General features: G+C 44.8%; 1 protein-coding gene across 1 annotated transcript in view; it reads left to right on the top strand.

The window, feature by feature from the left end:
• Positions 1–1,780: 1,780 nt before the first annotated feature.
• Sqor (sulfide quinone oxidoreductase) overlaps positions 1,781–26,001 on the top strand; it is a 37,744-nt gene continuing 13,523 nt past the window's right edge. Inside the window, exons 1-4 of the mRNA XM_050134121.1 lie at positions 1,781–1,938; positions 18,036–18,286; positions 20,478–20,648; positions 25,023–25,076. Coding sequence (XP_049990078.1) covers positions 18,053–18,286; positions 20,478–20,648; positions 25,023–25,076 — 459 coding nt within the window. The 5' untranslated portion in view covers positions 1,781–1,938; positions 18,036–18,052. The remainder of the gene's footprint in view (positions 1,939–18,035; positions 18,287–20,477; positions 20,649–25,022; positions 25,077–26,001) is intronic.

The raw sequence follows: 26,001 nt of genomic DNA, 5'->3' as shown, positions 1-26,001 counted from the left end.
CTCACCTTTATTCCAGTGTCTTCACTTTTGACTTCCTTTCTCCCATTCTTTATTGCTGCTCATTCCTGCTGCCCGCCCCTTCTTCCCTAGCACAGGTCTGCATGGTTTCCCAGAGCCTGTGTAGCTCCTTTTCCCTGGATCTTCTTGAATAGGGATTTGTTCCTCTGAGCCCCTGCTCCTCCCCCACGGTAGTTCCAGCCTCCTTCCCGCCCTCGCCAGCTACCGTTTGCCCTCTTACCATCCTTTAATATTTCTCTTAGTTTTCCATCTCCCTCACTGCACACTCTTTACTCTGGGAACTTCATATGGGCAGGAATGTCCAGACAGCAGCCATGCTGCTTGCTTGACACTCAGCAGGTAAAGATTAGAATGACTTGGCTGGCGAGATCACTCAGCCGGTAAAGACGACTGGTTTCTAAGTCTCATGACCTGTGATCCACCAGGAAGGACAGACAACTTCAGAAAGTGTCAGGGCACACATGGACACACCCACACATAAAAAGTGAATAAAATGCAATACAAATTAAAACAGAATGGCCTCGGAGTAATTTCTCGGCCCTCACCCTTGATGTCTGATAGGCCAGTCCCAACCCCTGCTCTCCCTGAGGGAAAGAAGGGTCTTGAGTGAGACAGATAATAGAATGATACACAGCCACTCCAGCGTGTGGGAACGGTTTAGGTCATACCTATTAGCGCCATTCTCCAGCCGCCAACATTAAAACACCCTTCATGCAGATAGCCCCTTGATCCCTTCCCTCCAGGGCTTCTTCATGGGGAAGGAGAAAGAGGAGTAATGGAGAGTAAGGGGAATCAATTTGGAAATGTGTGTGTGTAGAGTTTTATTTTTGTCAAAACTTTGGGCTACCATGTTGGCATTTAGAAGGTGGGAAGCAGAGATGGCAGCCTCTTGTACTGTGTGCAGTACCATACCGCAGTGATCTGTCTGCCCAGGCCTGAACATTTTTTTCTGGTGCCTTGTCCCTTGCCTAAACTTTCAAGTATGTGAAACATTTTATTGGTAAAATAAATTCAGTTTTAGATAAGATTATGGCAAGGGTTAAGACATTTTGCATAGTCTCAATACACCGTTTCCAACAATAGATCTGTCAGTAAAATACAAATTACATTTTGTTTCGTTTCCAGGTTCTTCACCTGGAAATGGTCACTGCAGATAGTCACGGAGGAAGCAATGCTGCAGGTGCAAGTGTCATGGGGTGACCATTAAGCCCACAGTCTGCATTCATAGCCATGTCACCAGATGTGAAGGTAGAATGTTTGAAATAAGAGGCTCAAAAACTATTAAAATGCACAAAACCAAACAAGTGCAAAAGAAACATAGTTACACCTTTTTTTTTTTTTCTTTAAGCTGGAGGGATTTGCATTTTCTTTGAGGTTTTTAAAGCTGAAACGGTAGCAACTTTGGGGACCACAGTTGCTTTTAACACATGGGACCATGGGCTCTGGATTGTAAACCTTAAAACAGTTCACACAAGAAGGGGCGGAGCCGTGACCAGTCCGGCCACAAAAGTACAACTCCCCAGGTCTAGCAGGTTCCTGGGGAAGGCGACCGCGCGCCTTGAGTGGTGGTGGCCTTATCTGCACCACCGGTGGGAAAAGCGTCTGGGCTGCACCGGAACAGTCGCGAGGCGCGGGGTGAAACTGTGGCCAGGGAGCAAGAGCCACCTATGCCTCAGGTGACCTTGCCTTCTCCCCGGAGCGCGCTCCTGGTCCTGGTTCTGGACTGGGCAACGCCCGGGGCGGCCTTTCCTGGGCCGGAGTGCTTGTTCTGGGGGTGGCGGCCGGGTTCCCGGCCTCCGCCCCCGCCCCGCCCCCCGGCCACCCCTTTGTAGCCGGGCGGGGCCCCAGCGAGGCCCGAGCTCCAGAGCCACTGAAGTTTCTGCTGCGCCAGCGCTGGGGCCCACGGTGTCGCTCAGCCCGGTAAGATGCACCCCACAGAGCTCCGGCCCTGGACCCTGGGACGCTGTCACCCCTTACGTGCCGCTTGCTGTCTCCTCTCAATCCCAGCGCTTGGGGGGCCGCCTCTCTTCCTTTCCAAGTCCTGACTTCCACCGCTTGAATCGCCCTGGTCTGGGACTCAGTTCGTGGACTCTAGAGCTTTCTGGGCAGTGGCTGAGCCTCAGCAATGTGGAGAGGATGGCTATGGCACCCTCCCCACCACAAAGCCAGGGCCTATGGTCTCAGTGCGTGGGAATTTCAGGAGCGTTAGTCCCACTTGTTGCCTGTCACTCAACCCTCAGTACGGAGAGCAGCTTGCCTGCCCGGGTTGAAGAGGGCAGAGAGGCAGGGGACATGCCCCAGCGCTGGGGGTCAGAGGAGGAGCACAGGTCAGGGCGATTGGCAACTGGTGCAAAATGGGGAAAGACTCTTTGGTGGAACCTTTTCATCTTTCTGTTAGGACTCAGACTCAAGCAGAGTCCGCGACTTTGTACAGGGTTTTGTAAACCCAGGGTTCTGACTCATTATTGTGTCAGGGTACCTTGGGCAGTTTTGAGTCTGGGGAAAAACGAAGGGCTCTTTTTCAGAAAAATTTCCTTTTTTTTTCTTTAAACTTTATTATTTTATTTCATGTCTATGGTTGTTTCGGTCGCATGTATGGGTGTGTGCCTAATACCCATCAGACTCCTGGAACTGGAGTCTGGATGGTTGCGAGCAGTCATCCGGGTGCTAGGAACAGAGCCCCAATCATTTGTAAGTAAGTTCTCTGTAAGAGCTCATAACCACTGTCCCGCCTCTCCAACCCCCTTCAAAAGACTTTAAAAGCACAAAGTTAAAAGTAGACCGTGATGAAAGAAAACAGCTGCTAAAGAATTAAAAGAATATCATGTAATGTATGTTTTTTAAAAGGCAAATAGCCACTTCAAGTTTGAAATACTAGAGAATATAGAATTCAAGATAATTACACCTCCTGTAATGTAAGAAAATACTTTTTAAAAGGTCACAAATACTGCTAATATTGCTGTAGCTGGCTGTCTACACAATACTGGAAAAATGTTCAAGTTCAAGTAGATGGCAGTGAAGGTAGAGATTTTTCTTTCATTCAAACGAATGGGTCCCAATTTAGACACCCTGTTAGTAGAGAGGCAACTTGACTTTTGGGGCTTAACGCTTCCTTGAACCTACCATTGTGCCCTCGAATCTGGGTTTCTTTGGGCCTCTGCTTCACATAAGGAGGAGAAAAAGAAAAGACCACCCGCCCCAACAAAACAAGCCAGACACCTCCCTGTACCCAAGAAGCACCCCAACTGAACTTGATGCAGAGGGATGGCGTCTCACCATTCCAGACCTCCTCTGTTTCTCTTCCCGGTGTTGGCAGTTGCCCCTGTGTCCCCTACTCTGGTACATCAAAGGTTTGCTGGATGACTTGGAGAGGGTAGCTTGTTATGCTGGAGGCTTGGGAAATGACTGTTTAAAACAAATGGCTTCTTTTGAACCTGGCAGAGCAACTCCATAAACACACTAGGATTTGGGAGAGCAAAATGCAAGTGAGGGCTCTTGGGTCTATTGTGGGTCGGTGCCCTCTTGACAGGAAAGTGGGATTCCAGGAGTTTCTTTTGCCCATGTGTAGGCTTGTTAATCAGAAGCGTTGTCATATAGGAAATGTCTTGTGAAGAATGGAGACAGAACCCATGACAAAGCATTTCTAGATACACATCTCTTCCCTCTTTTTTTTTTTTTTTTCATCCTGCCCCTTACCCATCACACAACTCTTTGGAGATTTGGTAACTAGGAGAAAGAATGGTAATTTACTAAAATTACCAAGGCTAAGCCTACTAATGCCAACTGAACCTCTGTTATAGACCCTGAGAACTTTCCATAGAAGTGTCGGTTCTGTAATTGGTCTGTGTGTCTGTGTGCATGCGTATGACACTTGAGGTGGATGAAGGGCACCCCATTCTTCAGCTGTCTAAGTCTGGGTGATTATCATGTGATTTCTCGCAGGCCCTCAAATCTAAGCTTGCATTAAATAATAGAGAAAGGTCTTTAAGTTCAAGAGAATTCACCTTCTCTTATATTCAAATCAAACTTCTGAGCTCAAAGTGACCTCTGGTCCTATAGCCTCCATTTTCTTTTTTTTATGTCTTTTTTTTTAATTTATTAAAGATTTCTGTCTCTTTCCCACTGCCGCCTCCCCTTTCCCCTCCCCCTCCCCCAATCAAGTCCCCCTCACTTGTCAGCCCAAAGAGCAATCAGGGTTCTCTGCCCTGTGGGAAGTCCAAGGACCACCCTCCTCCATCCAAGTCTCGTAAGGTGAGCATCCAAACTACCTAGGCTCCCACAAAGCCAATACGTGCAGTATATAGCCTCCATTTTCATACTCATAAAATGGGGTCAATAATTCCCTCTTCAGCGATTGTTATGAGAAATACATCAAGTATACTTTACACTATCCCACACATAGCAGACTTCCCACGAATGATCCCCCCCCCATGCATTTCTTATGCCTTGGACCCTTCACTTAGCCACAGCTGCTTCCCAGAGAATCAGGGTGCTTAATGGTGCAGAAAACGGGATGTCTGGCTTCCACCCTGACTATATTGCAGGCCGAAGTATTTAACCTAGACATTCTTTGCCACAGAAATTCAATCTGAGGATTCAGTAGACAAATATCCACGCCCACCTCTTTCTCTTCCTCATTGAGGTGTGAATGCAGTTTAGGAATTAAAAGGGCCTTTAACCCGTCTATCCCGGCCCTTTGTCCCGGTGTAAGAGACGCATGAGCTCTCTCTGGTACCGTCTGAAATGTGGACCTGGGTGTCCTGACTCAGTGTATGCCCGTAGAGAAAGCTTCCTAGTGCATGGGTAACTGTGCCATCAGGTCCAGCTTAGGAGAGATGTGAGCTGTTGGGGAATCTGACAACCTGTGCCTGTGTGTATCTCGTTGTATCCTGACTACCAAAGGATTGAATTCAGCATCTAGGGTCAAACAACAGATATATAACTTGTAATTAGAGAGTCTTTTCTAATCAAGACTCTACTAACTCGATTCCAGGTAATGGTAAGTCAACGTCATTGGCCAGTCTGTTTACAGTGGCACTCCACCCTCCTTCACTTTCTTGCGTGTACGTTTGAATCCCAGTGTACTTTGGCCTGATGAGTAATTTTATTGTGATCATTTTAATGATTCAGGAAGCCAGGTGTGGTGGCTTAAACACCTATAAAATCTCAACATTTGGGAGATGGAGGCAGAAGGATTAGGAAGGAGTCCAAGGTTATCCTTCTCTTGGAGGCTTTCCTGGACTACATGACAGCTTGCCTCCTCAACCATCCATCCGTCCGTCCGTCCGTCGGGCCGCCTGTCCGTCCGTCCGTCCGTCCGTCCATCATCCATTCACCATGCCTCCTTCCATCCATTCATCCATCCACCATCCCTCCCTCCATACAAAGAAACAAATATCAGGTTCAGGAAGTCTGGTCCTCTGCTGACCCTTGCTGTGTGACCCAGTTAGTTCACTGGAGACCTTCCTTTGCAGAGGGCCTGTGGCTAGGCCCACATGAGTTTGTACAGGCCTTGGATAGGAATCCTGACTAGAGGCCTGCTGTGAACCATGCTGTAGAGGAGTAGGGAGTCATTTGTTTTTATTTATCGCGTGTTAGGCTGTGAGGACTCAAGCTCTCCTGGCAATTAGGAAATAGAAGCAAACAGAAAACAAGGGTTATTTATTTTTCGTATGCTCCAGTTAAAACCCTTAACTTTCAGTTAAAGCAATGTAGTTCATTGATGCACAGTTTCCCTTTTTGAAGGCAAAAAATCTTTCCTTTATGTAAGTATTATCTTTGTGTTTTTGCTTTTTCCTTTGTGAAATAGTCAGCTGTATCATTATAATGCTTGTTGTGATTATAAAATTATAAACACACACAAAAAATATAACAAAGTACTTAAGCTTGGAGGGAATTTCTCAGCAGCAAGAGGAATCACTTTTTCATTATGAAGTCTTCATCAAGAATTTTTTCATTTCCCTTTTTATTTTAGAGATTATAATTACATTATTCCCCCCCTTCCTTTTCATCCCTCAAGCCCTTCCGTATATCCCCAGGACTCTATTGTTACACGTGTGTGTGTGTGTGTGTGTGTGTGTGTGTGTGTATGTACAATGTATGTATGTTTTCAGGGCTGACCATTTAGTGTTGGATACAAGTTGGATAGGCAACTTGTATGATCTTCCCTGGGAAACACTGTTTCTTCCACCCATAGGGTTCCTTAGCTGCCTAAAGTCCTTTGTGTAGTGTTGAGGCTTTGTGGGCTTTCCCCCACCCACTTATGTCTATTGTTGTTGTCTTGTTCAGTTCATGTTTAGGCAGTCAGGTTGGTGAGACTTTATAGGGGCAGCTTCTGACATTCCTAGGAGATGCAATCTCACAGCAAACTCCTTGATCCTCTGGATTTTACAGTCTTTCCACCCCATCTCTGAGCCTTATGTGCAGGAGTGTTTTGTAGATGTAGTCATTGGGACTGGGCCCCATAACTCTGCATTTTGATTGGGTGGGATTTTCTTTAGTGGTCTCCATCTGTTGCAAAGAAAAGATTCTTTGATGAGGGCTGCAGACTACACTTATCTCTGGGTATAAGGACACAAGCTTAGATTATTAGGGAGTATGTTGGTTTAGTAAAGTAGTGGTTGTAGGTTCTCCATGGAGCTCCATGACTTCACCACCCCAGGGTAGCTGACTAAGTTTCCAGTACCAGGTACAGTATCCCTCTTCTTGAGTGGATCTTTAATCCATTTAGAGAGCTGATGATTATCACACACCAAGCTACGTGTGCTGCTACTGCACCCTTATGGACATGGTTCCATGTGGCTGGTTGTTGTTCTGGTTCATAGCTGGGTAGGACTGTTGCTAGCTCTTAAAAGACAGCTCTAACAGTGCTCCCTGGAGAGTGGCTACAGGCCTTACAAAGTGTTACATGCAACTGTTTCTTTTTCTTGGACAAGTTAGTTCTGGTCTATAACTGGAGCTCTTGCTTCACAGGTAAATAGTTAAGCAAATGCCCGGATTGATTGGAGCCCACATAGAGTCCTAGCATGCAGGGCTTAGTGGAGATTGCTTCATTTCCTTTATTTGTTAACAATACAGTAATCCAGTTCCTGTCTATGCAGGCAGGGCCAGCCCAGCATTACTCAAGAGGAGGCGAGCCAAAAGCAGGGGCGAGGCCCATGTGATCCCTTCTGTCTCCAAGGAGCATAGTTTCCACCTCACATCATGCTTCGGACCTTTGCTTCTCTCTGAGTAATCCCACAGGGTTACTTTTGTCTTTCTTCATCACACCCAACCCAACAAGTAGGTCTAATGTCGTGGTTCAAATCCTTCCTCCTTTAACCCCAATAACTAGCTGTTCTCCTCCATCATGTCTCACGTTCACTTTAATTCTTTCCTGCTGCTGAGACTCAACCTTTGCTGGTGCCCAGAGTTCTGAAACAGGCACTCAGTGGATCAGCACATTCCTGGGCTTTGCTGTGAAAGTAGATAGACTCTCACCGCTTCTTGTCTGTGCCTAGTACAACACCTTACCTGGGAATGCTGACGTTAACTAAAGTTCTCCAACTCATTCTCCCAGTTTCTCTGTCTAAATTCCATTCCATTAAGAACTTCCAAGGCTCTCACTGCCATTAGCAGGGCACAGAAGCTGAAATCCAAGGTAGGCAGAGTGGGTAACTTTCATGACTCACTCAGGCTGGGTGGGGCAGTAAACTGGAACCCTTTGTAGGGTGGAGATGGCCCCACTGACCATGTAGCTCCAACTAAGTATTTCCCTGTGTGGATGTGGGCTTCCTGTTGTCAGTAAGAACATAGGGTCATGTTTTAGGAGATATTTCTAAAAATTTTCACATTGGCAAGTAGTTCAGAATTTAGGAAAACAAGCTGAACGAACAGCCTAGTCTACAGGCATGGACTTTGGTTGCTGCTTTATCAATGCTGGCTGGTTGACAGTGGTTGGTTCTAGATTAAGCTTTGCTTTAGTCAGGGTTCTCTAGAGTAGCAGAACTTATAGACTCTATCTATCTATCTATCTATCTATCTATCTATCTATCTATCTATCTATCTATCTATCTATCTATCTAGTATATGGAAAGGGGATTTACTAGAATCACTTATACACTATGGTCCAGCTAGTCTAAAAATGAATAGAAAGTCTAAGAATCCAGAAGTTGTTCAGTCTATGAGGCTGGATGTCTCGGCTGGTCTTCAGTATCTGCTAGAGTCCCAAAGATGTAGGCTCTAATGCCAGTGAAGGAACAGACTTGCCAGCAAGACATGAGCAAACAGGCAAAGAGCAAAAGCTTCCTTCTTCTATGTCCAGCAGAATGTATGACCCAGATTCAAGGATGTCTTCTGGCTTCAAGATCAGGATCAAAGGTATCAATCTTCCTATCTCAAAGGTCCAGATTGGAAGTGGATTCACCCATTACAAACCAAGCAAAAAGTCTCCCACAGGTGTGTCCTCCATTTCTAGGCTGAAGTTCATTCCAGATGTTGATAACCAAGAACGGCCATCATGGCTTTCAATCCTAAATGTCAGGAACATAGGCTGGTCCAGTTTCTCTCTCTTCCCAGCGCACATCTCCGTGGAGCTGCCCTCCTTTTCATCCACAGCTAGGTTGTTCCCATTCCACGTGAGTCTCCTTTGTGAATCTCAACCTCAGCTGTGCAAAATTAGCTCAGCAGGCCCTTGACATAACCTCCCCGTTCTGCTTACATGATTCCTTTCTTCTTGGCTTCCTTGTTTACTCTCAGAGGCCCTTTCCATTTCTTGCCTACCCATTCTCTGTTTTATCTGATCATTTATTTGAATTTCAGGCCCTTATCATGTACACTTATTAAATGCAGTAGACTAGCAACAGACTTACAGGACTGTAGCTTGGTTTATTGTTTCCTCTTATTAATCTATCCCCTTATTGTCTGATATAGAAATTTATTTCATAAAAGTACTCACCAATGAACTTATTCCTTTTAGCAAATATTTCTGAGCTTGTTCATTGCAACAAGTGTGTTAGTTCCAGGGACTAAAAGCATCGGTATTCTACAGCAGGCCCAACAGAGCTGGTGTGAAGTGGAACATAGTATGTGTAAGCTTCCCACTCTCTGCCCAAGACTGTGTCCTTCTGGTCTCACCTTCCTTCCGCTGGAGTCTTATTAGCTACCCTATCCTTCTTGGGACTTGCTTTTGGGCAAGCTTCATTTCTTTTGTTGACATTTTGATGCATCTCTTCTCTCCAGAGAGAGTGAACCTTCTTTGTGGTTTCAGACTCCAGCTTTATGGACCACTCTGTCACTCCTGAAATTATGGAGTATCTGGGCTCTTTTTGCCATTCCCTGGGGTGCTCTGGATGGTTAGGTAGACAGGCAGAAAATCTGTGCTTCCTACCAAGAGAGTAACATCAAGCTTTTCAGCTATGTCCTTAGGAATAGTTGTCAGGAAATGCTTGTATCTTTACTTTCCAGTCCATCTGCTCTAGACTAGAGGAAAGAGTAATGAGTTTAGCTTCCTCCCAAAAAATCTAGGTTCGTATCCATCTTAGTCTTAACTGGAGTGCTGTTTAACTTCTTTTGAAGGATAGCATCAATATCTGTAAATGGAAATAATAGTACCCACCTCTTGTTGATTTGTTGTGGAGATGAGATGACATATGTGTTAGTTTTCTGAAGCTGCTATAGCAAACCCCAGACTTTGTAGCTTAGTGCTACATACCCGCTTGTCCCCTGCCCCCATTCTGTGGCACTGGCAGTTGAACTCCAGCATGTGTATGCTGGGCAGTTGTACCAATCAGCTGCAGCTCAAACTCCAACAGCAGATTTTATTATCTTACAATAGTCTACTTCAAAGTTCCAGTAGAGACCTCCATAGGCTAAAATCAAGTTTCTGGCAGGGCCTTGAACTTTCTGGAAATTCTGAAGAAGATTCTGTTTTCTTCTTTTTTTTTTTTTTCTGGCTTCTTTAAGTTGTCCACATCCTTGGTTCATTATCTTCACCCTCTGTTTTTAAAGCCAGTGACCTTTTATCTTTATGGCCAGTCTCCCATGATCATAGCTCCCTCACTGCTGCGAAAGTCTCTGTTTTGAAAGGATTTAGAGAGTTAAAGTGTGCTCACCTCGCTAATTCAGGGTAGTCTCTTGGTGGAGATTTAGAAGCTTTCCAAGGTGAACTGTGTTTTCCTCTGCCACTTTCTGAGTCTTCACTAAATGGATTTTCAACATAGCATATGACATTTTTTTAATCACGCTTTCAACAGTGCGATGGCTATTCTTGGTTGTCAGTTTGACTATATCTGTAATGAACTATAATCCAGAACTGGAGGACACACATGTGATTTGGATCTTGAGGCAAGAAGACAACATGCCTTTGATTCAGAATTTGAGGCTGGAAGGCACACGCCTTTAATCCAGACCTTGAGGCTGGAGGGTACAGCTTTAATCTGGGCCACGTGTTCTCCTGGAAGCTTATAGAAGGACAAGGAAGGAGGAAGGGTTTGCTCTTACCTGCTTGCCCTCATCCTGTCAGTACATCCATTCCCTTTGTGGGGTCCCAGCATATACAGAAGACGAGCTGAGACACCGGCTTCCTGGGACTGAGCAGCTACGAGATTCTGGGACTTTCCATTCACAACTAGCCATTGTTGCACTGAATCCTTTAATAAATTTCCGTTTATTTTCTCTAAGATCCTTTCAAAACCTCCCTTTAGCTGGACCCAACCAGAAGCCAGAGAACAAGAGAGACTGACGGACAGGGCTTGGGATGGGAGGGTAAGAGGCGAATGCTTGGGAGGCGGTGTGGGTATAAAGAATAACGGACAAAAAGGTAAAAATGTTCTAGAATCACTGATATTTGATTTGACTCATGTTTATGGCATACTTTCAATACTTAGAAATTAAACTGTGTAACATTAACAACAGAAAACCTTTCCCTAGGGATAGGTCCACCGTCTACCTGGCTTGTATGACCAGCAGCTGCCAAGCTCTATGGTTCTCTCAGCATCTGAAGCTGATAAACTGGGAGTGGGGTCAGGAAACATCTTTTTTCCATCAGCCCAGATCCTTCCTAGGTGCTCAGTGAGTCCTCTGGGAACATTCATGAACAGCAGAGTGAGCGTGACTGTGCATATTTCATGCAATTCTATTTTTCACGAAGATCATCATAGACAATTAGCCAAGCAACACGTTACTGAACACATCTACTTTTATGCAGGGAATGGATCCTGTCAGTTAAAATATTGATTATATTTCCTGTTTCCCACTTTTGAAACTTCAGCCCCCACATGATTGCAATGAGCTAAGGATAGATCAGAGGCTGAATTTGCCCGTCAATCTTACACCTTGCAGAGACCTCAGTCCTTAACAGCTTTAAGGAACACACCTGGCTGGCGTGCTAAGGTCAAATGGCTCAAAGAGCTGCGAAGGTTTCCCTGGGTGGAGAAGACACGCCAGGTTAAGTTCCCTGGAGTAGATGGTGGAGTGTGACAAGGGAAAGCAGCACCAGGTGGCAGATCCTTCTAGATTAATTATTGCATTACAAAGTCAAACTGTAGTAGGTATGTTATGGAGCTGCAAAAATTTGGCCCAATCACCCATGTAATTACAACATTTTTCAGTAGCATGTAATTAAATTGCTTTTTAAATGCCACCTGACAGTTCTGCACACATCTAAGGAGGAGAAGCCTAACAAAATTCTGTTCAACATGTAAAGTCTTCCATCTGACTGAGCCGTTGGCACGCACATCTTAATGGAGGTGTATTAAAATGCACCCAGAATTTGTTTTTATCGAGTGTGGCAAGCACCACAGATCATGAGGTGGCTGCCCTGAAGGAAGGCAATTTTGCCCGCGGTTCTCAGGAGACCAGAGGCACAGCAGGCCGTTCAGGAACCTGTGGGCAAGCAGCTTTGTCAGATGATAGACATGGGCGAGGAGGAACGTGAGCAAAAGCCGATGTCATGAGGCGAGGCAGGTAGAAAGGCTGAGCGGATCAGGACGGGCAGCTGTGATCATGTCCCTGCACCCTGGCTGCAGAGGCTGCTTCTGGTTGCCCAGTTTCTAGTGCCAACGTGATGATATGAGTACTGTTGCCTCATGGGATGTAAAAGCCAGGCAGACAAGGTGGCTTGGACTCTGTGTTCTTGATTAACGTCTTACAAGTTACGCTGGCAGGCCAGACAGTCTCTGTCTCCAGAAGTTAGCTGGGCCTAGGACAGACAGTCTTTCTAGGAACTAGCCTGGTCTCAAAATGTCAAATCATCACAACCACAGAAAAAAATACTGTAGCTAATACAGTAGGACTCAGAATATCATCAGGAAGGGGAAGCAGCCAGCTGCCTTGTTCGTACCATGTCTTTCACTGTATGCGTTACCTGCAGTACTTCAGGTAAGATGGGGTTGGACGAGGGAGCCATCTGTGAGGCGATTCTGGGCATTTCCTTACAGGAAATACAAATACCGCTACTCAATAGACAGGTACTATATTTTTATAAGCATTTCTCTGTGTTTTCCTGTTTAATTCCATCTTGAGGAAGTTATTTTTGTTGAGAGATGTCAATAGGTAGTGGCAGCTTTAGGACTGATGTGATTATGGTCCAGGCCCTCCACACCTGGACACGACATCGAGCCTGGTTGCGTTGTGCAGTTGAGGACTGTGTGTCTCATGCGTCTTAGAACCTGGAGCTCATGGGGATCTCGGCCACAAAGCAGTACGAGGTAGTTTAGTACAGGTCTGTGTGGGTAGTAAGAGCTGCCGGCTCTTGTTTTCATGTTCCATTTGGAAGTGTTCAGCCATGGTGGGCAGCTAAGGTTGGCCATGTGCTTATTGAAGCTCCAGGAAGTGTGAGCCAGCCTGGGAAGGCTTGAGAAATTATCCCAAGCCAAACAATGAATCATGTATTTTTTTTTCCTCAAAGGCTGAAAGAGCCAAGGGTTGACTCCAAGCTTGAAGAGTTGATGGATCTTATATCAAGAATTCTGTAGATAATTCTTGCTGAGATGCTAGCTCTGTATGAACTCAGCTAGGTGTTCTGGCTGCTCACAGCCAAGTGAGAGGCGTGTCAAGTGACATGAGACTCAGGACCTTTGGACACAGGCAGTCGGTCCTGCTGATTTAGGAAGGGCCTACTGTGAGAAGGTTGCCAGTAAGTGATATAAGTAGAGATATCCAGGAAGCTGCTGACCCCTCAGCCAGCAGGGTTTTTTTTTTTTTTTTTACTGTGTCCATGTGTCTATTTCCATCTTTTGAAGGAGGCACTCAATTGATTTAGGACCAACTGGGGAATTTTTATCTAGCTTAAAAGCATGGTATCATTTAATTGTAAACGATATTGAATGTGCCACTTGCAAATGAAAGCAAAGTTAGCCGTGTTTATTGATTTGTTAAAGTGTGCGTTTCACTTAATAAGAATGCAGAGGTAAAGTGGCTGCTTCATTCTGAAACCCTGAGAGTTGAGACACTTATTAGACTAACAAGTGCATAGGTTCCAGACTGTTTTGTGGGGAGACTGGGAAGTTGTGTTAGGTTTATGCTCCCTTCTTACTTTGTTATCAAGGGCTTTCCATTTCCTCTCTGCTGACTTCAGGGATGAGTTTGGCCTTCCTTTCTCTTCTCTGTCTTCTGGTTGAAACTGTGTGGCTGTCACTCCCATGACTTGTCAGATGTTCTTGCTTTAGATTTGGTTTAAGTCAATGTCAGACATGCCTGTTGGCTTCTTACTGTTTCCTGACCCGGCTTCTAACACCGAATATCTCCTTTTGCTCATCAATACCATTCCATTCTTTGATACCAATAGAGTATTTAAATAATTCAATTAAATATTTATATTAACAGTAAGAGTTCCATGCTCAGCCACACGGACCATCTTCATTTTGGATTCCCACAACAAATGATGACCAAGGTGACTCACATGTTTGTCCAGTTGACACAAATTCAGAACTTCCTGTGATCACCCTGAAGGTTTGATAATTATCTAGAACTTCTCATGAAACTCAGGAATCATTCGCTTGGCATTTACTAGTTTATTATAAAGGATATAACACAAGAATTCCTAATTAGAAGGTATTGGCAACACAGCACTTCTGTGCCTTCTCTGGATACAGCTCTGTCCCAGAGCCTCTGAGTTTGTAACCCTGAGGAAGTTCTTAGAAGCTTACTCAGGATTTTTACCAGAACATACTCGCCAGCCCCACAGCTACTTCTTCCTTCTTGTGGCTCAAAGTCTCAACCCTGTAATTGTAATCAAGTTTGACTTTTCTGGTAACAAGTCCCATGCTGAAGTCTAGGAGTTTTAGCCTCAATCACCCCAATAGCACAAAGGCAGAAATTATTAAGGTTACAGAAGCTTTGAGCTAAATGTCACACATGCATGCATGCATTCACACACACACACACACACACATACAGGCATGCATGCGCACACATATTAGTGAACTATAGTTCTAAAGTGAGATCTTAAATATTATGCTTATGAATATTTCTGCTGGTTCAGGCTTTCTCTTCTTCATTCACAGTGCTGGGTGATGGCTCTGGATTCCCTGATCTGATGTTACATGGATAGAATAAAAAGGATGCGAAGATTTCAAGTATGTTAGGGCACGAGCCATGTCCTTAGTAGATGTGTGGTTTTGGAACTGCGTGTTTGAAAGGAGACTATGGCTTTAACAGCTGGGGCACCCTGCTGGTCATTAATGAAGTTGAAACAGTGAGCTTGGAAGGCGTTTCCCTAGCTGTGCTGAGCCAGAAACAGACTCTGGGTAAACACTGAAATTAAAGCAGAAATGGCTCTCTTGGCTGAATGAAGGAAATGTTTGTGCAAGTTTCAAAAGAATTGAGGTCAGATAATTCAAACTGGAGTGGCTGCGAACCAGACACTTAGCTCTGCCTTCTTTTGGGTTGCCTGAAAAAAAATGAAACAAATGAAATGAAACAAAACTCTTCCCACGGAGCTCGCTGCAGGGTGAGAACAATGGGAAACATTTCCCCTCGCTGGGAATTCATGGACAGTAATCTTTTCCTCCCATTATCATGCAGGCACTGTTTTGTTGTTTCTGATTGTCAGTTTTCCATTCCTGTGACAAAAATCTGAGTTCCTGTAATGGAGGAACGGTTCCCTTTGGCACTTGTTTTTAGGGATCTGTCCATTGCCACTTGGCCTCACTGCATTAGGCCCTTGCTGAGGTAGAGCACCAGTGTGTTGTGCAGGACTGTTCACCTCATGGTGGCTAGGAAGCAGAGAGACCGGGGTCTGTGTGGAGGACTTAGAGATCAGGGTTCCAAGGTCCTCTTTGGGGCCATGCCTTGTGTTACCCAATTTCCTCCAACTAGGTTTCACTTCCTGGGCTACCGCCACTTGCCAATAGTGCCAATAAGTTGAAGACCAAACTTTAACGCCTGGGACTTGGGGGGTAGTAAAGATCTAACAGGAACGTGCAACATGCATCCCAGAGGCCACATGTGTCCCAGGATACCTGTGAATGTGGCCCAACACATTTGTAGATGACAACCACACATCACAATGTCAAAAGGTTGGATACTCCTGAGCAGCCACGGTTGGGCAGTGTTTGATTATCTATCTATCTATCTATCTATCTATCTATCTATCTATCTATCATCTATATCAGTCCTGAAGATCATAGATATAGAATAACGGAGGGATTTAAAGTAGAAGTCCTGGCCCTAGACCATCCTGCCACCTTCGGGCTGTGTGACCTGGAGAGATTCACAGATATGCTGTCTGCCTCAGTTTGGTCACCTATAAGTTAGGGCGATAATGGTAGTCGATTTGCAAGTTCAATGCTGGCAGAAAAGATGTCACCAGTGTCGTTTATTATCATGAAATGGATATTTTATTGTCAAATATGTATTTAGTAGAACATTTATAACCAGAAAAAAATCATAATCATCCAGTATTCTAAAACCCAGAGAAAGAACTTATTCAATATAACGTTTTGGCTATTTTTTCCTTTTAAGATATATTTTCTCTTACTTTGTTGGGGTAACATTTATATTTAATATGATATGATATAGTTTGTTTATTTGTTTTCCAACCTTAAGCACTTGATATATTATTTGTACACATTAATATTTTAAAAGATCTCATGACTCATTGTTGTAATTATGTAAACCCAACCTTTCCTCCATAGTTGTCATTTAGAACACTCTCTGTCTCCATATAAAACCGAAGTGATCAGAAATTAATTTGGTAGAAACAGTTGAGGGCCAGGACTGGCCCTGGCCAGAGTGGAGTCTGCTGTTGTTTGTCCCAGGGTGTCATCAGCAGCCATCCGCAGACTGTTCGAAGAGGGCTGGCTATGTTATGAAAAGTACGCTAGAGATATCTTTGTAAGACTTTTTTCTTCTTCCATATTAGAAGCTACTTCCTTATGCTTGATCCCAAGAAACAGAAGGCAGGGTGGAGGGATGACAGGTGTTGTTTTCTAGAGTAGTTGCATTGCTTTACCCCAGAGGCAATGGCGTGTAGGCCAGCTCCTCTTTCTGTGGGTCTTGGGTTTGGAAGTTTGAGGAATATTTGGCTTCACTAAAGCTCTGCAACTGAGTTAACACTGATGAAAACTAGCATCTGCTTCCACCCCATCCTTCTTTCTCCAGGGTTTTCCTTTCTTTCCATCTCTTGGTTCAGTGTTCTCTAGCCCCCCAACCTCTATGCCCCATTCAACCTCCCTCGTTTCTGTGGATATGCTATAATAGGTCATCTCCATTCAGATGTTGGTGGCTAGGAATTTTACTCTTCAGGGAGTGTTTGTGTTTGAATAAACGCTTCTTGGACCCCTTGGACACAGGGCTGAAACCAATAGGGACATTTGGGGCACCATGGTAACTCAAAGCCTAGACCCTTAACTCATACAAGCCATTGATGTCCTCCATGCGAGGCCAGTGCTTTGCATGGAGAGCATAAGGCCAGCTCTCTAGAAGACTCACTGTTCTCTCTGCTGAGGAACTGATTGCCCAGGGTGGATGCTCACTTTCCTAATGGAGGAGCGTCTCTGAGAGAATCTTAAGGAGGAGTTGTTTGTGAAGTTGATACCACAAAAGACCATTCAGCAGCAGGCTCAGATTCTTTACATAAATTACAGCTTTATGCTCTTTATGATACCAGATAGGGCTCCTTTTATGGCTTGTATTAATCATCTGCTTGAAATTGCTCCAGGTATTGAAGGGCTTTGCTTGTACAGCTAATGGGTTTGATTTGACTTTGTTTCCCTGGGTAAACAGAGCCTGGGGACCAAAGCCTGCATTTCCCTGGGTAAGCAGAGCCTGGGGACTGAAGCCCTAATTTCCATGATCAGAATGTACTCTGAGTGGCAGAAAGTCAGACTCTTATTTGACTGTTGCTCTTCAGGAAGGTCACATGTACCCTTGTGGCAAGGACTATGACAGGTCTCTAGTTGCAGACCACTTTTGTCGGCTTAAAAGCCAATGAAACGTTTGAGTGTGCTGAGAGAATGAAAGAGAGCTGGAGAGAAACATGTGGTGCCCTAGATGGACAAGGAGGCAGAAACAGATGATTAGTGAGATTCTAAAGGGGGAGCCGGACTGGAGAGATGGCTCAGCTCTTAAGCACACTTCCTGCTTTTGTAGAGGAGAGATTTCATTTCCCATCACCCATATAACAGCTTGTATCCACCCATAAAAGACTGACAAGATGGCTCAACAGGTAAAGGTGTTTGCTACTAAGACTGAGGACGGAGTCAATCCCCAGGACCCATGTGGCAGAAGGAGAGAATTGACCCCCACAAATTGTTCTCTACCTCCGCATGGGCACACATATGTGCACATATAAAATATGAAAGGGCAGGGGTCCATCTCTCAAACAGTCCTAGATGGCCCAATCGGCAGAAAGGGAAGGGAATGCTTAGCCAATAGGTAGCCATCAACCCTAGTTTGCAAGAAGCCGGCTTCCCAGAAGGAAGACAGACTTCAGAAAAGACAGGAGGTACCAGAACTGATCTGATGCCAGCCTCCCCTTCCTCAGGCCGTAGAGTGATCTTTCCTTGGTGCTCATAGTCTCCTCTGCTTCCTTTTAGCCTGACATAACCTGGTGATGGCCCCACTAGTTGCTGTTGTATCCAGTCCACGTGCCCGGCTCTTTGCCTGTTTCCTCAGGCTGGGCACTCAGCAGGCTGCACCCCTCCAGCTGCACACAGGAGCCTGCTGCACGGCCAAGAACCACTATGAGGTGCTGGTGCTGGGCGGGGGCAGCGGGGGAATCACCATGGCCACTCGTATGAAGAGGAAGGTGGGAGCAGAGAATGTGGCCATTGTTGAACCTAGCGAGGTAAGCGTCCCTTGGCATGTGTGACAGCGTGAATGTGTTAGTCTGTGTGAGTGCATGGTTTTTACATTTTATGGTTAATGTTTTTCCTGGGCATAAAAATAAAGGAGGTGATGGGAATCTAGGAGGAGTTTGGGGAGGGGAAAGAATATGTTCACAATATATTGTATGAAAAAATTCTTTTAAAATAATAATGAAAAAGCACTGGGAGGAAGTAGAGGGTACCTGAGAATGAGACAAGATGGCTAAGCCTTCTGGGTCCCTTCAGTTTCAGCCCATTAGGGCTGCCACTACAGCATGCGTGATTCAAACAGCAAACATGTGTGCTATCATGTTTTTTGAGGATACTAGTCCCAAACTATTGACAGGGTCACACTCGCTCTGAAGGTTGGATATGAGAAAGCAAAGGTTTCGCTCTGCCTCCCCTCCTAGATTCTAACCATTAGGAGCAATCAGTGTCAACCCAGGTTTGCATCAACACTTGCATTCTTGGTATTTGTCTTGGTAGCCTCTGGGTGTTCTGTGCTGTGGGAATTTTCACCTTGGGGTAGGCCAAGGTTAAGAAAAGTATACCCTGTCCCCAGAGGATAGTGGAGAGCAAGTCAAGCCCTGTTCCCTGGAAACAGTTTAAGATTACAGAAGCTTCAGAAAAAGTAGTCAAGACTGTTGGTGGTTTGCCTGATGTTTCCCCAAGGAGAAGCTAGGTGTGGGCCAGCTGGGATCTGTATCTGTGGTAGAAGAAAGCCAGGTGGGCCCAGTGCCTGTTTTGAGATAGGTGGGTAGGACAAGAAAGACGTTTTCCTGTTTTGTCAGGGAATGAGACTCCCCTAGACATGCTGCAGTCATTTCAATCCAGGAAGGCCACCTCAAATGTCAGTGGTCTGAGAGCTGTATGAGGTGGCTGTCTTTTCTGGTGCTTACTGTATTGTGGCTGACCCACAGTGGGTCTCCCACGGGTGCCTTTCTTTACAATGTGTATAGCTCTTCTGGGAACCGAGTGGTCATTTCTCCCACTAAAATTCTCACTGGGCTGACCCTGCTTAGCTTCGAAGATGAGACAGGATCAGGTGCCTTGGGGGTGGACTGGCTGTAGGTTTGGGCAGTCGTCTCTGCCCTGCCCTGTGAGAAAGCACTCGTGGGACCTTTCTTGACAGAGCCTGCCATGCTCAGGCTCCGGATGCCTGCTGGGCCTGATTGCTGGCGCTGATGTTTGTAGACTGGGGAAACCCTTGAGCCGCTGTTTTTCTTCCACTTTCTGCTCAAGATGGACTCGGAATTGATGAGCTCTCCCAGCTGGAGAGCTCTGCCCTCCTCTTTCGGGATCACAACCACTATTGACCTTAGGGAGATTTCAAACTAGTCCTCTGTCTCCTTTACCACCCTCCGAGTTCCAGGCTGCTCTGGCCAGCCAGACTGGCCAAAATGCCGAAAGCATTGTCACAACATGGAGAATTTTTGGTTTCTTGATCCACCCAAATGAATGAACTCATTAAATTAACCTGCCCTTTTCCCCGAGACTAGGACTCTCATGATTATTGATGTTGAAGAACAGGCTACCTGAAGCAAGAGTACTTCAGAAGACCATGAGAACTTATTTATGGTTTGCTTTTTGGATAAGAGTATGGTACCTATTGGATTTGTGTGTAGAACCCTAGAGAAAGGAAAAGACAAATGGACCAGAAGCATCTATAGTCCTTTGTGGGAACATAGTTTGAAGTTAGCGAGGTTTTGATGACCCCCTAGAAATGCCAGTGAGCTTTCTAGACTTGTTATAATCTCCACATTCTTTGAAGGAATCATGCATTACTTCTGGACCTAATTTTTCTTTCCGTCTGTACACATAAGTTATGCACATAGATAGATAAATATGATCTATGTATATTTTATATATGTAACACATACATAATAAACACCAAGTCAATTTTTAGCAGTGAGAAATTGTGACTAACCCAGTGGTCATTAAAGACAATTTATCATTTTTTTTATTGGTCTTGGAAGTACTCTTGATTGGTGATCTTTCAGAGTTAATATATGAGAAAACGCAACAGTAGGAATTAGCCCTCTATGGGCTTCTCTGTGTGATGCTCTAAGGGTCAGGAGCGACTAATTGGGAGTCTAGTTGAGATAATTTAAGCTAAGACTCTTTAGGTGAGGCTCAAATGGAAACAAATCTCCCCAACGCTTTTTTTCTCAGAGACATTTCTATCAGCCAATATGGACATTAGTGGGTGCTGGTGCCAAACAGTTGTCCTTGTCCGGCCGTTCCACAGCAAGTGTGATTCCATCTGGTGTGGAGTGGATTCAAGACAGAGTGGCCGAGCTGAACCCAGACAAGAACTGTATCCGCACAGACAATGGCAAGGAGGTAACCGTCACGGCTGTTGGGCTTTCTTGTCACCAAGGGGGGCATGATCATTCTCAAGCTGCAACACCTCATGGTAGAAGATGGCATAGGTACCCATGTGTGTATTTATAACTGTGTTAAAGCTGCAGAAAATGACAGTGTGCAGTAACTGGAAGATAGGCAGAAAGACTGAGTGGCTTTGAATTAATAAACTAAAAAAGTATTTGTTGAACACCTACTATGTGATATGGCGGGCCTCATTGGTTAGTATAGAGTCTTGTGACTGAAGTTTTGTTGAACAAATGCTATTTCTACATATTAAAATAGCAGGTGCATTTCCCCCTTTCCTTTGAAGTAAGCTAGTGTTTCTGACTGACATCCGGTTTTCCACAGGAGTTGAGTATTGCAAAATACCCATACCAGCATGGTAGGGGCACACTTAGGGGAGTCCTGTGACTAAGGTTTATCTCAGCCCTCAGGGGGAAGTGATGCTGCCAGAGATGAGGTTCAGAAGTGCTTAACACTATTTAGACATTACTTCCTATACTAGAGCTACAGGTTTTTCAATAACCGTTTCCTTCATATTTGATGGAGCAGTTGGAAGTACAATGGTGAGACCACAGGTCCACTACCCAGTATCCAGCTGCAGTTTGCTGTTCTCTATCTGCTTCTGAGCCCAGAACAACAGCTGCCAGTCACTTCTCCAGGAAACTTACTCTTGCCACAGGTCCCTGTCAGAGTTTCCTTAGCACAGAACCCATGATGCTTTATGGCAGTGGGCATGTTATACAGAAGACATGCCCTCCCCCATTTAACAGAATACCTCTAGAGGATAAAGGTTGCATCTTCTCCTTGTAGCCCTAGAACTAGTAAGGAATTCACCAATGCTTGCTGGATGAGTAGACATATAAGCAAACACTTTCAGTTGCTTGAGAAAAATAGACTCTTATCCAAGTAGACAGATAATAATATCCATCCTGATCTGTATTCTGTGCCATTCAGAGAATCAACACCTTGCCATTCTGGTTCTGTAGGAAATTCAGCCCCTGAAAGACATGAGAAGTGACAGGAAGCCTCAGGTCTCAGATGATGCCCTGAAGGGAAAACACAGGAACGCTGTAATGGAAAGATATATTGTTCTACGCATACCTTGGTGGTTTTATCAAAGTGTAGTATTGATTATTTGTAAGGACTGTCCACAGACAAGCTTATGGGAGGGAGGTCATTAAGAAAGAATAAAGCCTAACTAGAAAGAAAACAAAAAGCAAGCCTTGGCCTTTAGAATGAGTTTCCAAGTGAGCTGACCCAAACCCCAAGGAGCTGTAAAGCTTGTAAACATGACTTTTGAGCAATGGCAGAGAACAGCATAGACCTTGCCAGAAGGCCTAATATGGACAAGTATCCTCATTTCATACATGGGATTGGGGTGTGGACAGGGTGAGGGATCCTGACACTAAGAACCTAGTAAATCAGCAGCTAAACCCTTGCAAGACTCCAGGCCCACCTACCAAATAAATGTCACACAGTAATGTAGAAACAGAAGTGTGCCAACATGGGTTCAAAGATGACAAACCTGCCTTCAGCCAGTGACTAAGCCGTCCTGGCTCGTGGCGAACATGCTGTCCATGTTTCCTTTCCCTTTTTAAAACAGCAGCAACACTTCTTGAGCATGCACCTGGCAAAGAACCGCTCTAAGTACTTTACAGTTTCCTGCTCATTGAGTGCTCAGAGCAGCTCAGCGAGGTAGGCACTGTTCTCATTTCACAAATGGAGAAACCGAGACACGGCTTCCTTACAAGTATTGACAGCATACCGTCTCTGCCCTAGATGTCATCCTGGAGCCTGAACATCCAAGGATGAGCAGGACGGGGACTTTATCTCCTCCAGGAACTCTGTCTTCTGGGAACGATAAGGGTTTCAGATAACCATACAAGAAATTACTCAGCCACAGTGTGGCAAGAGGGAACCAATCAGGTTTGTTAGGTCAAGGGAGGCATGCCTAAAGTGAGCCTTTCTAATTTAAGGGCCAGTAGGCATCAGTCAGGGTGAGAGGTGGGCACTACAGGCAAATGCCTTGGGGAAAGAAGGAAGCAGAGACATTGGAGGATACAGAAGCCAGTATGGCTGAAGAAGGAAGGGTAAGAAGGAAAACACTGAAGTTCAGAGAAGAATTAAGGCTTGTGGTCTAGAAAGCAGACTGCAGAGGCAGGAGTGTCAGAGACACAGTCTAGGTCATAGCAGTGACTGCACGTCCACTTCCATCTAGTGTCTATGGCAGGAGAAGGTAAACTAAGAATAGACCAATTTGGTAAATTGAATTAAGTTTGCTAAAGAACTCTGATTAATTTATGCAATCTAAAGAAAGCTTTCTGAGGACATGTACGGAATTAAAACTTGAACTTAAATGAGGCCATCTGTGGTGAAAATTGCTAACTGGGTGGTGACAAGAATCATAAATCCAAGAATCAGACATAGTGGGAGGATAAACTGAAGCCAACAAGATATATCCCCGGAGACCTTCTGTATGGTCTCTGATGCTATCAGCGTATGCTGTACTCTGCTCAATAAAGTCCTAGAAGAACACCTTACCAGATTCACCAACTTCTTCAATAGCCTCGAAACAAGACCCTACAATTTCCCCAAGTTTCTGAGCCTTAGAAGTCACAAATGGTGTATGGCCACAACACTTACTACGACACTTGTTCTCAAGAGATGTAAGACACTGATAATCTTCAAGATAATGAACCTCCCTATAGAGATACTGAGGAATTCCAGGACTACCAACGGGTCTACTCAATGAGGCCGGCTTGGTTGTACCAAGGAGACATGTGTGGTATCATGGAGAAGCAACTTGACCCATGAGCAAAGACTTCTAAGTAAACAAGCCATGCACATATGTGCACAAATATTTACTTATATGTGCTTGTATATATGATTTTTTGTTAGGTAAAATTAAGACCAGCGTTTCTCTCTTTCAGGGCAGGGTGGGTCATGTAGGAAGGAAGGATGGAGAGTTGTGAATTGACCTTGGACTCAACTTGCAGCGGCACTGGGCTAAGTGTCACTGGAAAAGGCACACACCGCACCTAGCTGCAGAAGAGAACAGTCCTGCTGGTTCTAGGCCATTCTGCAGAGCTCCTCTCCTTTCTCCTGGGCACTTTACTCATGATAACATTAATAACGCAAATGACATTCCAAGTAGGGCATCATCCCATACCACAGACCTCTTGTCATTTCCTGTGCCCTTCAATAGTCGGCTTCCCTATGGAACCAAGAGTGTCAAGATGTTGACTTTCTGTGTGCCCAGAGCACACAGATATGGATTTTTTTTATTGTCTGTTAACTTTGATAAATTTAATTAAAAAAATGATACTAAAACTGTTCCTCCATATATTTATTCATCCAATAAGCATTGTTGATTCCTCACTAGGTCCTAGGACTACAGGCTTTATCCTCTAGGAGTGAGCTGTGAAGTAGAGGAGGGCGTGGCTTCTGTATAACATACCCACTGCCATAAAGCTTCATGGGCTCTGGGCTAAGGAAGCTTTGGCACCTGTGGCAAGGGTGAGAGGCACAGTGAAGCTTGGGTACTCTGGAACCAAGTCTCCTTTGTGACAAAGTGTCCTCTTTGACAACCGCTAGACTCCCCAGATAGAGTGGAACACTCTCAAGTCTTGGCGTCCATTCTCTTCGGCTGGGGTTTGCTCAGCTTGCTGCTGGCAGCATCTTCATTTAATCTGAGATCATGGGGATTCCCACCCATGTCTCCTTGCTGGGCTCCTGGTTCTTATTTAAGTGTTTTCTGGTTTAAATATTTTTGATTGATGTTCTTATACTTTGCATCCCTTCTACAGTTTCTCATCCCAATGTGTCTTCCCCATGATCCTAAACATATATGTCCATTACCATATTGGGGATATCTTTGTCTTCAGCATGTACAATCACAATACTTATTTGAATCATTAAACATAGAAAAATTATGCAACATCCTTTTCAGTAACCTTCGAAGGAAGTTTCCCAATTATGATATTGGTTCAGTTCATAGTAAAGATCAGATTAATAAATTGTCCATTGATCTAAAAAGAATTGGCTGTCTTTTGAGATTATAGAGCTGTTCTTGCCCTTTACAATATGAGAAAGCACAAGCTTTGCACAAGGATTATGACTTCTTTGTCATTCTCTGGTGCATAAACTTATGGGTGCCCCAAGCTTTCAGAGGCTTTGGGGCAGTGAGATATGAGGCTACAGAAAAGGAAGAAGGATGGCTAACTGCAGTGTATACTCCCCACCTGCCCACCTCTGTCCACCTGGAGACACTCACACTGACAAATGGAGGCATGGTACTGATTTCTGAGCATTGGTCTAAAACGATATATTTTTTGATGTGTGTTGTAGATCTCCTACAAGTATCTTATCATCGCTCTTGGAATCCAGCTGGACTATGAGAAGGTACCTTCTTCAATTGTTGCTGTGTTACATCTTCTGATTTATGCTAAGACAAAACTAAAACACTGTATTCTTTCCTTGTATTCATTTTTAATAGGGGAATGATAGGGAAACGGTTCCAAGACACTAACCCCTGCACACCAAGCCTAACTTGTTTCCTAGAGACCTTTTCATGATGCCAAAAAGTCGTCTCTAAGATTTTGTCAGTGATAGCGATGTACTTTAGCTTTAAAGTTTAATCACAGTTCAGTATGTCTGTGCCCTAATTGTGTTCCTTGAAGAAAGAAGCTTTTGCTGCACTCCCAGGAAGCTGCCTTATTACACAGGGCTAGGCTGGCTTTATGGCTTTCCTTTGCAAATCAGATCGAGTTTGAATTCTTAAGCAGACGGCAATAGCAGAACCCAGCAGTTAGTTCATCAGACTCTGGAAGCATATTTAGGGGTTATTGTATAGAGACTTGAGCGTTGGGTGTATGAAGTGACCAGCACAATATACATGTTACCTAGAAGCTTTTTAGATGTGTTTTCAGCAAGCAGGGGCACTACATGTTCACTGACATTGTGAGATTTGAGTAGATATTCCTAAAACACATTAGAACAATCCATTCATTGTTATGATTCCCAGGAACTTGTTGGGGGTTTTTGAGGCAGTGAGACAAACAGTCACGGTACATAAAGCCTGGTGGTGACACGGGCTGCAGACATGTGCTCCCACCTAGGTAGAGGTGGCCCAGGAAGGGTCTTTGGGGTGTGTTCAGGTGGGAAGAACCATGACATGCCTGGGGAACGAAAGTGGAGCTGCCTTGAGATATGGAAGTTCTCGAGTGGCCTCCTTGCCTTGTGAGGAGGGTGGAAGAGGGCAGGAGTGGGCGTTCGTAAAGCCCTCTTGTAGCAAGCTAAGAAGCAGCAGTATTTAAAGGCGGCCATT

Source organism: Alexandromys fortis, unplaced genomic scaffold (assembly GCF_014885135.2).
Source record: "Alexandromys fortis isolate MF-2015 unplaced genomic scaffold, M_Fortis_MF-2015_v1.1 scaffold_6, whole genome shotgun sequence".
Lineage (NCBI taxonomy): Eukaryota > Metazoa > Chordata > Mammalia > Rodentia > Cricetidae > Alexandromys > Alexandromys fortis.
Note: the sequence above shows the minus strand (reverse complement) of the source record. Positions and strands in the feature narration are given on the sequence as shown.